This window comes from Merops nubicus, unplaced genomic scaffold (genome assembly GCF_000691845.1).
Source record: "Merops nubicus isolate BGI_N331 unplaced genomic scaffold, ASM69184v1 scaffold9710, whole genome shotgun sequence".
Taxonomy (NCBI): domain Eukaryota; kingdom Metazoa; phylum Chordata; class Aves; order Coraciiformes; family Meropidae; genus Merops; species Merops nubicus.
In genome coordinates, this window is record NW_008583535.1 from 61,045 (window position 1) to 78,251 (window position 17,207).

Sequence of the window (17,207 nt, forward strand, 5' to 3'; positions counted from 1 at the left end):
GTTGTTCAGGAAATCTGATTTCAGGATCAACTTCAGTATTTATTAACCAAGCATATGTGAGCACGCCAGAATGCCAATTATGAACTATCCAAGCATGGGATTTTAACTTCACATTTTTACTTAGCCTCCATTATGCAGTTTTGTCAGAATTTCAATAGCCTTTTAAGCTACATTTCATCACGCACTATGAAAGTGAAGCTGAACAGCTGCAACTGTAGCATAAAGTACAGCATATTTCTTTACTTGAGACAATTCTGTAATGTACTGTGCTCCTGTCCATTCTACACCTGCTCTTTGACTGGAAAATTTCCAGACATTTCCTTTCATGTGTCACTTCTTTGCTGTAAATTCACTAATAAAGCAAGCAAGTTAAAAAAAAGCAACAAAACCAAAAACTATAAGTAGTGCTAATCCCTTTGGAAAGTTACTGTTAACACACTGAACATACTTTAAAATTAAGTTAGGAGTTTATCTATCTCAATAATGAGTGTTTATAAGAACAGTGAATGTCATACTGAAGTGAATACAACTTCAGAGAAAATACCACCACTAATTTTAAAAATGTTAAAAAAACTCACACACCTGACCTCATTAATCTACATTTGAAAGCTGCGAAGTATTTCAAGTTATTAAGTAGCATGGAACAAACAGTGCTCTAAAACACGTTAGGTTCTACATGACTTTGCATAATTAAAATTAACAAGCTATGAACTCAAATTGAAATCTTATTCACACCCTATTGAAATAATGGGCATGTTGCCATTGACCTCACAGCATAATCATGTCCTTCTTTAAGACAGGTCAGTGTAAACTAGGGAAAAACTGAAGAACAGTGAATACTAGAATTAAATGGGTGTGGTGTTACCACTAAAAGAATTGATTTCTTAATTAAAAGCATGTTTTTAATGTATTGTTATACGTAAACAATCTCATAAAATGTAGCATGAAGTTGAGCTAAATAGTCCATACTGATGTTTAGAACATGAAGAAAACATGAAAATGTAGTATGTATTCCTGCGTGGTGAGAGACAGAATTTATGCAACAGACTGTAGACAAAATCCAAAACTGGTGATAATCCACCATAGAAGCTCGCCTAATATGTCCTTCTGGATTGTCAAGAATGAGGAGCACAGCTACTTGCTTGCATATGCATTATTCTGCCAGTCATTTTAAGTTGTGAAAATAGCAACAGCCCTGATACTGTACTTAAGCAAAAGAAAGGGAAAAAAAAGGGGGAAAAAAATGAAAATAGAAAAGCAAAGAATGCTAGGATCCTGCTCAAAACTACAAAGAAAAATTAAAAATGAGATATTTTTAAACAAGTTAATGTTCTTTATAAAAAAGAAGGCAAAATATGACATTTCAAACTGCTAGAAAGCCCTTCCTCATGTATCTGGCCAAGCAGTAACTGAGTGTTCTAACAGATATCCCAAATTATTACCATCAAACATTTCCTGGAAAAACTATCATTTGAATAGTTTTATGACCCTTTGTGCAGCTCAGAAGGTAAATGCCTGGAGAAAAAAAAAAAAAAAAAAAAAAAAGGAAAAAACCAGCATAGAAAAGCATTTTTCACTGATTTTTTTTGCTTCTGTAATAAGTCTAGTGTATAAATGTTTTATTTGTAAACTATAGTGGGCATTAATATACCACTATTATCAACAGCAAAAGTAATTTGGTATTTTATTGATTTACTCCAATGCACTTTTAATTTCCAAGGGTTTCATAGGCTCATGTAGCAAAAGACTTTAACTGGGGGCAGTAGAGGAACTGCACGGCCCACGTTGTGAGCTGCTAGATATTCTCAAGTTTTCCAGTTCAGGAAATCATTAGGTATGTAACCAGTTCCGCTCAGTGAGCAAAAATTAAGAGATATTTGTGGGATTACACTCAAAATTTCTATCTTAGAGAATGTTATTTTTCTTTTTACTCAGTGTCAAGTATTTCAATCAATCTATCAAAAAAAAAAATAAAAAAAAGAAAACAGCTTTCAGACTTGAAGACTCCAGTAAGAGTATGAAAGTCTGAGGTTTACTCCATGACACTGGTCACTCTTCTGGATTTGGTATTAAATAAAATACATTCTGAACACATTTTGTCCATCTGGAATGGATTAAAGAAATTCTGGGTATACCTTATACGTTTTCTACCCTTCTACCCTCAAACTCAAACACATCTTCTAAGCAACCAACTGTAAACTAGAAGCCAACTAATAGCATCAAAAATTAAAAATAAGAGTCTTTTTATTGATTAGAAAACATTCCACTCACACAGCGTGCCCATTAATTAGCCGCAAATCAATTGCTGGTTGATATTTGCCATGCAACAAGCAGTATTTCATATTCACATTCTAGCTACTTTATTGTTCTACACAAGTTCCCTCAAATCCCACAGAGTCTGCTCGATTCTTTTCAGCTACAAAATCAAGGAATAAATTTTAAAGATATAATTTACACTAACCTCCTTCCACCAAAACTCTCAAAAATTCACAGCCTAGATTTGAAACATGAGTGACACTTCAGGCCTTATTGTGCTAATGTTGAGTACGGGAACAAAAAAAACCCTCACCCAACAAGAAAGCGTGTAACTGTGACATAAAGGGGAATTAAGTAATATGCCCACTGATTTTATTAATTTCAAGCATTTCATATTTTTCTCTACTGCCTGTGGTACGTAACTTGATTTTCTACCATTATTTTACAGCGTACAGTCTCTCAGTTCACAAAAAGACTACAGAAAATTAAGAGAGACAATTCTCCACTGAAATCTTTGCATACGATTTCCCCCGCCACTGAACACACAGGCCTTGCAATCTTCAAACATGGATCTAGACCCAGATGTATCTAAAGCAAGTCATTTACACACAGAGACTCTGCATTGCTGTGATGGCTCACAGTTGTTGTGCTGCATCTCTCAGCCACAGCTTCTCTTTTGTCAGTCTCAGGGTGGTCATTGCAAAGAATATGCCTTAGGATAGTGAAGACCTACAAAGTGTTTTGGACACAACAGTAAGCACATAACAAATGTGGTAGCAGAACCATAATCTAGCAACATACTGAACCTGTCCTGTCAGTGGTCAGTAAAAGGTCTCTAAAAAGGAGTGAAAGGTACATGTCACGTATAGAAATCGTGGTACAAATATTCCTATTATGCAAACCACTCTGCAAACAATGTCAAACACCTTACTTCCCTCAATTTGCAATAGCAGAGTCCTGCTACACTTAAAGTTTGTTTGGCTTTATTTCCGAACAGATTTGAAAATTTACACAGATTTTTCCCTTACACGCCTTTAACTCCCTGAAAACAAAGAGGGATGAGGAAATCTGTGTTATTATTTGCAAAAGTGGGCTCCTCACATTTTAAGTATCTGTAGAGACAGACGTTAAGGGCAACATATGTATTTCAGCTTTTTCAACTCTCTCTCTCTCTCTCTCCCTCTCAGAGGAAATCCTATCCACACGGTCTCCAGGACACTACATCAAGGGACAATCTTACAATTTTTGCATAAAAATCAGTTAAGGAAAAGCAGTTTCCTGTCAGTGGCTTAAAACTCCAAAAAAGTCCAGTGAAACAAGCTGAAAGGCTGCATTAAAAAAAAAAAAAAAAAAAAAAAAAGGGTGAAAAATGCTTAATGGACTAATAGTCAAGGAAGTGAAGCCAACATATAAAACTGACACCAGAACTACTTCTTGAAATCAGAGTTGTTCTCATAATGGAGGAAGAAAACAGAGGATGTGGATCAGAGACAGAACTTCATGGGAACAGAAACACTTTGGATTTATTGGACAAGGCTAAGAAATTGTCCCAACAGTGCAATGTGAGAGTGCATTGTACCGAAAAAAAAAAGTCTTTGCAACAAGTTAAGAAGCCCAGAAAAAAAAAAGTGGAAAACTGCCTCAGAAAAGAAGGGTAACAATCTTGGACCTGCAGAAGGAAAGGAATATGCAGAGTCCTCGCTAGCCCTACCTCACTATCAAATGCCTTAAGTAGTACAGAACCTGATGGGGAAATGTTAACTTGTTATTACAGAATAAAAGTATATTACTAACCTATAAGCAACTGACAAACCGTGCCTATGAAACACATTTTCTTTTAGGACTGCTATCAGGTTGACACAACTACTAAATCATCCCCGGCTGCCATAAACCCCCTTTCATGGTATAAAAAAAAAATGAGAGGCGTGGCTGTGGTCAGCTCTACACAGGTATGCAAAATGAAACAAGAGACTTTTGTCCCCCTCAAGTATCTACAGCAATGCCAGAAACACTGCAGTTCTTGAGATTATGAACCACAAGATTTACAGGAGTTTAAGACTGCTGCCATATACATATACCTTCTGCACCCTTTGAAAAACTGGCAACACTGGCCTCCTCAGAGAATGCACACCTCACAGACATGCCCCTGAGTGCACATGAATGAGGGAACAAGTAACTGTGAAGCATTCTGAAGTTGATCTTCCATATATACAATAAACACAAAACAGTTCTGTAAAATTTCCTCTCCTTGAAAGATTTTAAAAATCCACCGGTTGTGTACTAATGCTAATGCCTCCCATACGGGGTTCAGCGGTGTTGGGAAATGTTACGTACTAATACCAGGGTTAATGCTAACAGCAGCCATACAACACTGCTTAGCAATACCTACTAAATTACAAGTACAATGGTACCTGGCAAAAGTACAAATGGTTGTATTAGAAGAGAGCTCATTCACTGTCTCACAAACATTAAAATGAGCAAGCCCTTTTAAAGACTGCAGAAACAGAAAAATTAAACCATCTGGGGTACTGAACATCTTTACTGACACCAGTCTAACCTACAAATCAAGGTGTATTTGGCTTAGTCAGTAAAAACATCTCGTGGCCCTGATTCTTTACTCAGGCAAGTAATTCCTTCAACAGAGTATATTAATTCAGTGGGGCTGTGGAATGAGTTGTTGTTAAAGCACTAAACCACTTGTAAAACTAACTCACGTGGACTCCAATCCAAGTAAAGGATTTGTGTATTTCAAGATAAAAGTCATTAATTTCAGAAGTTGTCTAAGTGCATTTCTAACAGTTCTTCAAATATAAGTAACAATATTTAGTGTACATTGTCACCTCCAAATTTTGAAGGTTGAAATGAAGGTTAAAATACATACATATATATGTGTATATATATGTATCAGCAAATAATCAAGAATGTCAAAAAGGCAAAAAGATAATTCTACACACGGGGTGGGATGCACAAATGAGAATATACAGAGACTCTCAGAACTTACTCTGAGTCTTAAAATGAGAAATCTGAGAACCAGACATTGGGCTTAAAAGTGAGATTATCACTTTTTGCAGGAATACTAAAACCAAATGCAAAGATTCCTTCTTGTCTTCTGAAACACTTGACATAAGAGAATCATACAAGTTTTTCTCCTTTTTTTATTAATATGTGATATGAAATAATTTTAACAATTCACTATGTTTATCCAAAGTCAAAGTCATAGAAGTCACCTCATAGAAGAAAAGAAGACATTGTCTTATCAACATTACACTATTCATCAACTTTGTAATTAAAATCTGTCTGCTTAGTATTTTACTATCACCTGTCCTCAAGAACCCACTGTGGACAACTACAGGCTAAAATATTAGTCTGAGACTTAAATATAGTCTCCAAAAGGAAAAAAAAATGACATGAAATTTCAAAAAGTGACTCCTATGGAAAAAAAATAGATCTCATTGATCCAGAACATTAATTTAGTCACAGCCTTATCCTGAAGTAACATGAAGTGCTTAAAACTCAGAAAATACAAACAAATGTTCTGTAAATGAATAAAAGAACATAAAACAACAGTGACACACAGAAAAGTATTATCAGTGTTCTGTGTAATTGCTATTCTTGTTACACAAAGTCACTCAACACCGCAAGACTCTGTAATAAGCCCTTTGTATAAGGTCTATTACATAGCCTTGAGTTTCTCTTAAGATGATAATCCATTCTTACCAATTTCAGGGATTCTAAGAAGCCTCCCAAGGAAACTGAAGGAAGATGTTACTGCTGCCAATAGTATCAGGAAATGTTCCTGCTAATTTTCACACAGTCTAGCAGCACTAAAGCAGTTAACCAGACCAAATACTCACCATAGTGAGTTGAGAACACATTATTTTTGTTAGTATGTTTGTGCAAGTAATACCATACTCCCATTATCATGGTTTTGCTCCCTTGACTGAGAATCAGGCTCTTACTTGGACCAATCTCTTACCTGCCTTATTTTCTATTATCAGCTAAGAAGCTTTTTTCAAGACCCTACCCATTTAGTAAAATAAGCACTCTGCAGGGTGCCTGCAGGACCACAAAAGAGAAGTATGTACACCAGGCACACTGAATATAGGTAGACCCTTGTCCAAAGACAAGATCCTAGCAGGCATAGTAACATCTCCATGGGACTTGCTAAGATTAGCTTAACATACCTCCATGCCAGTGAGGCTACCTGGTTTTAGCATACAGCTGGTTTTGGGTTCAAAATCTGTCTACATTGGTCAAGCAGACACCCCTAGGTGTCTAGCACCCTTAATTCTGGTTCGTTTTTTTTCCCTAATCAGAGTATGCCATCTTTAAAGGATCACAGAGGAAAGCAATCTGTTGCTAAGAAAAACTGAGGAGCTGTCTTTATTTGCACAGATTAAGATAATGACTCCTTCTCTTAACAATTTTGTCCCACGTTTCCAATAAAGACCGTTGTGGCTGCAAACTTAAATACTCAGTCAGGACCAGGTAATTAATATATTCAAATACATCAATTACTTAACAGGAAATCTGGGTTTGATCAACACAAAGCTGTTCATAATGTTGAATTTTATGAATAATGAGACTTTTCTAACTTCCATAAAAGAGTAATACACACAATGACCAGAAATGCTTCCAGCGTCAACTTCAATGAAAATGTAATGACTTCATACAAAGCAGAGCAGCATCAGTGGGACAGATTCAGGAAACAACTTTCAAAACACTATTACAGTGTTTTCAGAAACTTAAAATAATAATAAATAATAAATTAATATTTGGTAGTATAGGTTCAAATGCCTTCAGGTAGAAGAGGTTCTTAAATACCTCTCCAACATGTTAGGAGTTTAAAGCACTGTGGCTATACCCTTCTGTTTGATATATAATACATAAACTCTGGTTCATCAGGTGAGGTGAGATTTTCATATAATGAAAACAAGCATTTTACAATTGTAGTAATTAATCTAGAATTATTTAAAGTTAATGGATTTACACGTTTATATTGATACGAATTTATCTTTACTCATTCCAAACTTAAAAAAAAATTAAAAATCTATCCTTCACACATGCTGATACATTTTATCAGTAAGAGCAAGGACAGCTAGTGAATTCAGTAAAAGCTTTACTGAACCACTCAAATGTATCAGTGTAGCCTTTGGGATTATTTTTATAAAGTACAGTTATTATAGTAAAAAAGGAATACAAACACTCTATCATGACAACATGTTTAACGGAACATACAGGTTCAGTGATACTTTATAAAGGTAGGTATTACTACCCTGCAAATACTACACTGAGGCACTTTGTTGGTTTAATATACAGGTATATGCTTCTCAGAAGCATACTCAGAATTTATTTTGATAACTTATGTCCTTTTTAAAAGGTAGCATATACAAGTCCTAAAGAAATTCTGCAGGATACTTATATAATTAGTAAGTCCCCATAGAGAAGACTAAAATAAATCATTAATATTTACTATTTCTTGCCAAAAAAAAACCCTTAATTTTCCATGGGTATTATTCATGTTCTCTGAAAACTTGCTCTTCTTGCATTTAAAGGTCTGCATGACTTAATATTTCATCTGGAACAGTGTTAGTACCTATACTGGGAACATCCTACCAGAACAGAGAACCCAGTACAGAATATACAGTAATAAAATGTATTAAAGTACAACAGTGAAATAAAACCAACAGCTGTGTTTTACAGTGCCAGAGTAACACTAACAAAACATCAAGTTATTAATCCATAACAGTAAAAACACGGTGTTGCAAATGCATCTTATACGTTATGTACTGGGGGGCTTCAACTGACACAACGATATCACCTATAGATTACACTTTTTCACTCACCACCTAAATTACACCAGTAAAAGCCTGACGTGTAGCACAGCTGTAAAGATGTATTTAATTTCACATGTGAGCAGCCCTACTAAAGGAATTACTTGTATGCAAAAACAGAGCATAAACAAAAGTCCGTGTGAAAAATCAAGATCTTAGAATGTAATGTATTTTATTTTTAATTTCATTCCACTTGCTTTTATTAAACAATTTAATCTTTTTTTTTGAGCTTCTTGTACCATAACAGCTCTCTAAATCACTCCAGTACTCATTTTAATTGTTATTATGGAGTGTTCATGACCACATATAACAGTTATATTTGAATATGAATGCAAAAATGCATGTAAGTAATGAATTAGCTTTTAGTTTCTCTCTCAAAAAAATGTTCCTTACACAAAACAAAGCTAACAAAAAACCACCCATCCAAAAAAAAACAAAACAACCAAACCACCAGCCACGTTCTTACCTTCAACACAAAATTCCAGAAAAGATTCTTTATTTTAATGACTATTAAAAAATTTTACTTAGTGAACACAGTGATTCCACAAATAGATCACATACCAAGCAGTACAGAATTTGTCCTCGAAAGCAGAAACTGTAACAAAGAAATCCTAATCCAAATTAGTGCCGCTGGATCTGCTGCTATTCAAATAAGGTAGAAAAGAATAAACAGTCTCCTTAAACAATGGGGAAACCGACGTCCTAATGAAATACAGTTGCCTACCTATAACTGCAAAGGACCAACGGGTATATATTTATCAGGACTGCAAGATTACAGTGCAAGCTTTGTTGAATTTATCACAGTAACAGTGGAATAGAAGTAAACAAATGGGTACATATGCAAGCCTTTAAATGACCTATTAAAACTGTCAGTTCTCATCTTAATCAAGTATAATAAATCAAAACAGCTACAAACCAGATTCACACATTGCCTGAATCTGCAAGAACCTGTTTTTCAGCAGAAGTACTACTACAGAAGTTAAGACTCTGGCTTGAAATTCTTATAAAAAAGGATTATAAACAGTTAAGAAAATATTTTCTGTACTGTTTTGTTCTCCATAATCTTATGAATTCTTTTCAATTAAAAAAGTATAAAATGTTCAATAGGATCCATCTGTTCTACTGGAATACTTTGCATTGGCAATTATGAAGTGAAAACAGCAGCAGACGCAAGTCTTTTGCAGATCTCACTTGTCCAAATTCTTAATCCATAGTTTAATAGTCTGGTATACTTAAAACAAGCCATCTATTAATTTTAGTCCTCTTAAAATTACCTACCAATTACATTACAACTAGCCTACATATATGTAAGGTAAGAACACGGCTACAGAAATAAAATAAAATAAACACAATACTTATAATGACCATACCTAGTAATAAGAACCGCATTATCATGGTGGGCAATCCCATTTTCTGGAATGGTGTTTCCATCACTTTGGTGGGAGAGAATGGATTTCTGCCACTTACAGAAGCTATCGAGGGACTTGTCTGCATGGTGGTTTATCTCCAAGTTTGGCTGCAATACAACATGCATACCAGAAATGTTCCAAACAAATTACTAAGGTCAGTTGTCAAGCCTTTTGAAAACTAAAATGGGACTATCATTAGAAGCAGTGGTTTCTAGGAATAAACTCTTCTTGCCAAATTTTATCTTTGTAAAATCTGACCCCAAGTTCAGATGTGTATTACTGAACAGGCATTCTTTCTGCTCCAACTTTAGTAATGATTATGTCAATACAAAAAAAATAAGAATATCAAAATAAAGATCTAAAAATAAAAATGACATCCCCAAAGGTGTATAAATATTCACCTGAAGTGAGAACAGATATCTTTGAGATGATACATGAGGAACATTGCCTTGAACTGTTTCATCTTGATTAAAGTAGTGAAAGATGACAAGATAGGTTTTGTACTCAGATGCAGCCATTTCAAGCAATAATTAAATGAAATTGTATTACACGATAATTGTATTCCAGGGATATAAAGCTTAGCACAACAGCTCTTACCTGATCTTCAGTGAGGACAATTAAACGAGTCACTATAATATTCACAACGTTTCCTAGACTGGAATCACGATAAAGTTTGGCAACCTGACCTCCAGAAAATAAGAAAAGGCACAAAGTCAGACAAGAAACATTACTTGTCCCCTCCATAGTTAAAAATTAACCTGTTCTCTCCATGTAATTTTACGTTATATAACATTATCACCTGAGTAAGAGTTATTTTTTGACCAAAACAAAATGACCATTTTGTAAAACAAACTTCTTGGGTGACACTTTTTGGTCAGAACTGTTTGTACCTTATTCCATAATTCATCCAGCACAAGGAGCATTTAGACTGCTGACTTAAACAGAATAGAATTGTACAATCTAAATGTAATCATATGAAGTTAGAATTAAAGGCAAACAATTTCAAAGTGATCAGAGCATACTCGACAGAAACAGTGCTACACTTTTCCCATGATGCTAGCATTTGCCATATGATACATATTTTAAAGCATTTTTCATGTCAATAAATAAATAAGTACTTTACGGTTGCTTTATAATTTCAGTACGTGCATATTAAGATGAACACAGAGAGGGATGAAACTTACAATATTCATTACACTCAAAATGTAGTGTTCAATGTCTTTGCGGCCATGGTATCCCACCATCATTTTGTCTGCTACTACCAGTGTTTCCACAAACCGTTCAAGGCTTACTGATCTTTTCTGTCGATTGTGACTACTTAACGTGTCATTGACTGGAATTGAAGCTGGAAAAGCAGATGCATCACTCATCCACCAAGGTTTACTGCTTCTTGTGAGGTCTTCTAGGAACCAAAATAATTAAACACTTCAGAGGGGTCACTAGTAAAACTCACCAAAATGCAGCTGTTTTATGCTGAGATGACTATCTTCAAGCTTCTAAAAAGAAATCCTTCTTGAGGCAAAGAAAAACTGAACTTTTATCTTTTCTATTTTGTTTTAAAATCTCTTTTATAATGGTAAACTAACTCTGAGTTTTAATATTCTCAATTCTCCTTAACTTGACTTTGGATAATAAATCAATCTTCTCTTTAACAGATAGGATTCTGAACATCTATGTTAATACTAAAGATTATTTATTATTACCACAAGCACATTTCAGAATTTTAAGGATAAAAACAAGACAGCTGTAACATTTGGGAAGAAATGTATTGTAAATTAAAAATTAAGGTAAAAGGTATCAAAATATAATAAAGAATTAAACATGCTGATAAGGCACTAAAAAAAAGATTCTTCCCTCCTGTGAAGCTCTGTAATTGTTAGGCAATTATGCTTAGATGCTTAACAGTTTTCAGGCCAAATAAATTAATTTTGTCTTCAGAAAGCTATCAGATTATGTTCTATCTACCTCACGAATTAACTATGGTGTGTAGTTTAAAATGGCCTGGCATGGGATAACTGCTATAGTTGTTTTTAACACTGATTTTAATTCAAATATGTTGATTTGTGTACTTTTTTCATGTAAGTCTACAGAAAAAAATATTTCTTCAACACAAGAGACTGATCAGCAAAAATTCAAATAGCTCTAATTAACAGCAAACCAAAAACTACAAATTTACTTAGAATTTGAATTCATGTTCCCAGGGCAAAACTGTTTGTGTGTATTAAATATCCCTTTTTCACGATGGCCCTCACAGATCACCATCTTAAGTTTATCAAAGTATATTATTAGTTTTGTTTTAGCATAGTAGAATTTCAAAATATCTGAGGTATCCTTGCTGGCTATGGATGAACGTAAGAATGTTGACCACTAATAACATTCATAATTGTCCGAACAGACTGCTCAAGTAAGCAATTTCTGAGATGCATCCCCACCTCTACTAAACCCTGCCCACGTAAGGATGAGTTGAGATAGGACCAGTACCTTTCACAAGAAAGCAATGCTTTATGCAATTCAGCTAACCACGCCATTTTCAAAAAGCAACAACTACACCACAAAGAATGTATGTTCAGGTCAAAACCAGCAATACAAAGCTTCAGCATTCCCACTCTTGCAGTGTTTCATAATTTTTGAGGTCACAGTGTTGCCTTTAAAAGGTGCCTACTGTAGAAAAGTTAAAAAATTAAAATGAACCTGGTAGTTCAAAAATGCTGGTAACAAAATTGTCCTCATTCTGCAATGGGTATAATCCATTCTAAAAACACTGTACCAATTATTAAAGCCTGTTGAGGATTCTATAGGGAATACTAAGTTTTTTCCTGTTTTTCATCTCTATTGTAGGAGTTTGTAAGTTGCTTGAGTTGTTCATAGACTTTCACCTCACTTAAGCAGTCATTTAGGAATGTCTGGAAGTTTCTCTGACAGCTTCTGTACTATTTTTTTTTTTAAAATTCACTTATCATTTTCAACTAACAAACAGTAATGTTTGAGAGTTTCTGATGCGCCTAGAGTGCTGGAAGTATTTTAAGTATGTAATATTGCTTCCACATTCACTCATATTTTTTCACTCAAATATGCAAATCTATTATAAACATTTCAAAACTAATGAGTTCATGGAGAAAACTTTCAGAAGAAAAAAGAAAGAAACTATTACTTTGGACTCATCTTGATACCATCTTTCAAAGGTCTCAGAAGACTTCATAAAAACATATTTCTCCTCTTCTTATCAGATGAGAAGCTTAGGCTTCAGCTTGTCTCAAAATAATGGGAAAGCTGGAAACAATCCTGACTACTTGGGCTCACACTCCAGGACCTATCAATGCTTATGCTGTTCTACTTTAAAAACACTAAATAATGCTGACTGAATTTTCTTTAAAAAGGTAAAACATGTCAATAAATGTTTTCAATTTATTTAACAAGAATAGTTCTGTGGCAAGCTATGTGATATTTTTCCACCAAATTTCCCGATTGAAAATAAAATAAATTTAATATAATTAACATTGAACATAGCTATCAGGAAATTAAAAGAAGCAAAGATGGAAGAAAACAGACAAGCATTTTTTCATTTTAGAATACATTGACCTTAAAGTCTAGCACGAGTAAAACAACTATATAGGCAGCTTATAATAGAGTCATCCCTAAATAATCTGCCACTCTGCATCTTTCATATGTCAACTTTTGCTGTTTCTCAATCCTATCTAACACAGCATTCTGCAAGATAACCCAGTGGCCTCAAATCTCATTGAAGAAATTAGAATTTCACAGCGGTCAACTTATTACCAATGCCTTAATGCTTTCAGCTGTATTTAATAAAACATAATTAACTTAGTGATGATAGATACATGAAACAGTAAGTAAACATTTTTTTTTATATAAAATTTTAAGCATTCTTACATCTAACTGCTTAAAATCTAATTTAGGTTATTAAAATCTATCCCATTTTCTTATCTGAATCTCCAATGCTTCTCTTGTACTAGCCACTGTAATTCTACCATGTACCATGATGTAGTCCACTTGCTCATCTCAATCCATTCTGATCATCCTTTCACCAAATTCCCCATCCCACTTTTCTATCAATTATGGCAATTTTTCTCAGCAAGGTCAGATATAACACTTCCCTTGTCTCTATCAACACTTCAAAATCTCGACCACTGCTCAGATACAGAACAGGTACATGATAAATTTAGGTCTAGACTACAGTAGGGAAAACTTGCCAGACAATGAACAGCAGCACAGCTACTTGAGCAGATTACCCCCAGAACATGATACTGCCAAAACTGTTTGGAAGGTAAAGCTTTTATCAGCCTGTAGACAAAGTTAATTAGATACTGTCAAACGGCAGCTACAGGTTTGTCACAACTGCGTTTTAAAACACAGAACTGGACTGCTAAAAACTTCCAAAACCAGTCAAATGCCTAAGATGACTGTACACCTGGCTTTAGTCCTAGGGTCTGAGGGCTGTGAAATAAGAGAATTAATACCTGATTTTACTTCTCAGATATTCTAGGGATGCTTTGGATGCCATGTCATTTTGGGATAAAGCTGCATAGTACTCAGAAAACAAGTTTAAAGATTTTGGTACACATGAGGAAAACATTATAATAGCAGGTGATCTAGAGAAGTAAAACCTTGCAGTTCTAGGGGACAACATTTTTTTTCAGGAATTTTTAAGTACTGAAAGTAGTATACAAAACAACAGGAGAAGGAGAAACATATGAATAAGCATGATAGTCTCAGGCTCATAGAAAGCAGTGCTTTAGCATTGCAATAATCAAGGGCTGCATGATGTGTCAGATGTGAAAACTCAGAAAAAGCACAGAAACTTCCAAAAACAAAGGCAGCATCAAATATACAAAGGAATAAATGCTACAGATTACTACATGCTTCACAAAAAATGCATGCAAGACGCATAGCTCTGATCAACTTATGATCTGTACAACAGAAACTGCCAGAATGGCTGAATGCAACCTGACCAAACTAGCTGCCACTGCTTCATCTTCACTTGGAGAATGACTTCCTGAGCACTATTCTAGAAGACACCATCTGACAGAGGCAAACGTCCTTTCTTTTTCTGGGTATATCAGAATGTTAAAAACTGCATCATCCTGCATTTCATAATCCTTCCACTTATTTCAAGAGGCTTAAGTGACAGCCTTCCCTACAAGATGAACATATGTGAGTATCCTGATTTTACAATCAGCAGGCAGTAATAGTCAGGGGAATTGTTTTGCAATATTAGAAGCATGTAGACAGAATAATGCTTCCAAACTAAACCAGAAGTTACATATATAAAGCCTGACATTCCCTAACCACAGTTAACTGAAACGCTCGTGAAAAACTGCCTCCTAAGCATGGGCCTCTGTACACAATCTGTAGTTAAAGTTTAGTCAGCTGAAGCCATCAAAAGTACAACTTCCAAAAGAAGCTGAAAGATATTACAATTAAAAAAAGCAAAATTATTTTAAGATTAATATTTGTTAGCTTTCCTTGTGCACTATATCTCACAGAATACAACTGTCCAGGGCTGAGATTTTAAGAATAAGCTACTTCTGAGATATAAACAATGACAAGGTTAGAACATTTTTCTATTATGTAAAAAGCACATTCTTTTAGTGCTCTAAAATAACTAGTCCGATTTACTCCATGCTGGCTAAGGAGTTGGTCCTCAGCTTCAGTTTAAGCAAGTGAAAATCATGTCAAAGAGTACTTGAAAAGTGTATTTCGTTAACACTGCTTTATAAGAAAACTATCTCTCAATCAAAACTATATAATCCATCCCATAAGGCACTTGGAAATCATATATTCAACTATTATGGAATGATGCTACTCACTGAACCAAAAACCGGTATCAAAACACCATAAACCTCTGTACATTAGAGAGATGCGGACCCCAGTTCCTAATCATAATACTAACACATTTGTTGCATGTCAAGTATCCTCAAATGAGATGGAATGCCTACTATAGATTGAGCTGTTATACTGAGTCACTCAATCATGCTTTCCAGTTGGGGAATAAAGAAAATTTAGTACATTTTGATGAACCATGTGCTAATTACTGCCACTCTACACAACAAAGACAAAAAAAACAAGACTTGCTCCCAGCATCTCAGTTTTTGAAAGACACTGAACGCTCAATCTGAATCTGAAAAAAAAGGCAAATCTACTTCTAAAGAGGGCACAGTGCATCACCCAAAAGGAGGATTCTCATTGCTACATTCCCCATTGTGTATTAAAAGTGAACCAAGCAAGATTTTAAAATACATCTTAAGTTTTATTTTTTTGAAAGGAATGACACTTATTTACCTGAGACTCCACAGTGACTGTTATCATACAGATGTTGTTGGTGCATGGTAGATTTTTTGTATATAACATGAGGATGACCACTCTCATAATTAAAGTTACTAGAATCTTCTGTTATATTCCTTAAAGGCTCAATAAAATACTCTTCATCTTCTGTAGCAATAACTCCATGCTTAAAGAAGAAAATGAAAACACAAAAAACTTGCAGAAGACAACATAAAATTCCTATTAAAAAGCTTAACAGTAGAAAACATTTGACTACCATCCATCTCTGTGAAGAAAACCAAAACTATAAGCCAAAACAGAAAACAACGCATGAACCACCTCTCTTCCACTGATTTTAGCAGGAACATCAAAAAGCGCCAATAAGCAACAGAATGAGAAAGAATAAAAAAAATCACTGCCCTATTTCTGGAGTTCTTTCCCAACATTTTTGGTAGATGTAGTAACAAAGCAAGAGATATGCTTGGTATATGACAAATAATCTCTTCACAGAGATGGTCCAAAAGTACATGATTCACATCCAATATAAGTGATGCCAAGTCAAGGTGGCCTTGTTCAAGTGGTGAGACCATATCCCTCTTATGATGCCACACAAGCAGATGCCTAAAGCCACACACTGCATCAAAGAAAAATGGCACTAAGGGTTAATTTTAGAATTTATTATTCAAGGAAACTATTAAACATTTTACATCCAGACATTTAACTCCAAAACTGAGCTAGTTATTAAAATTTAATATTAACTTAGGATACACTATATACCAAGTATTAATTCCTTAAAAGGTCTTGCCACAAATCTAGCAAATCCAAGGTGTTGCAGACTGTGCACTAGACCTTATTCTCCATAACAAATGAACATTTTTTTACCCACACTGCAGCAGAGAATAGTAGATATTCTAGTCTCATAACTTTCACATTTGTGAACTCAGCTTCTTCCAAACAGGAAGAGGTTTATGGAAAAAAAGGGGAGATTTCAGGCCAACTATGCAATTTCCTGAGTCTCCAGCAATTAAAACTGAACTTTAGCAGAAAATCCAGTTTGGGGATCCTTTCAGATATAGAAATATCTAGGGAATAAGCCCTGACAGAATCCTGCTCTACACTTGCTGAAGAAGAAATTCTGGTACCTGTATCTAGAATATTCTGAATACATGAACTTTCTACACTGGGAGAAAGAGCCATCAGGTAGGAGACTGCAAGCACGAACTTCTGCATTCATATCCTGAACTGATGAAACACAAACTTCCACTACACCTTTGATCTATAAAACAAGTACTATGTATGAGCCTTTTATTTAAGCATTGTTGGGTCTTCTCCTCCAATGAGACGTCTCTGATCAGCCGTAAGACCATTTGCTCCATATCTGCTCTAAATATCCTAAAGCTGTTTCTAAGATTATGGCTTTTCCTCA

At 34.9% G+C, this 17,207-nt stretch overlaps 1 protein-coding gene across 1 annotated transcript in view; it reads right to left on the bottom strand.

Moving 5' to 3' along the window:
• LOC103773745 (A disintegrin and metalloproteinase with thrombospondin motifs 6-like) overlaps positions 1-17,207 on the bottom strand; it is a gene marked incomplete at its 3' end in the record, with an annotated part of 81,313 nt that overhangs the window by 55,664 nt on the left and 8,442 nt on the right. Inside the window, exons 3-6 of the mRNA XM_008941126.1 lie at positions 15,800-15,968; positions 10,684-10,898; positions 10,097-10,180; positions 9,461-9,606 (exon numbers count right to left, since the gene is read on the bottom strand). Of these exons, the coding sequence (XP_008939374.1) occupies positions 9,461-9,606; positions 10,097-10,180; positions 10,684-10,898; positions 15,800-15,968 (614 nt within the window). The remainder of the gene's footprint in view (positions 1-9,460; positions 9,607-10,096; positions 10,181-10,683; positions 10,899-15,799; positions 15,969-17,207) is intronic.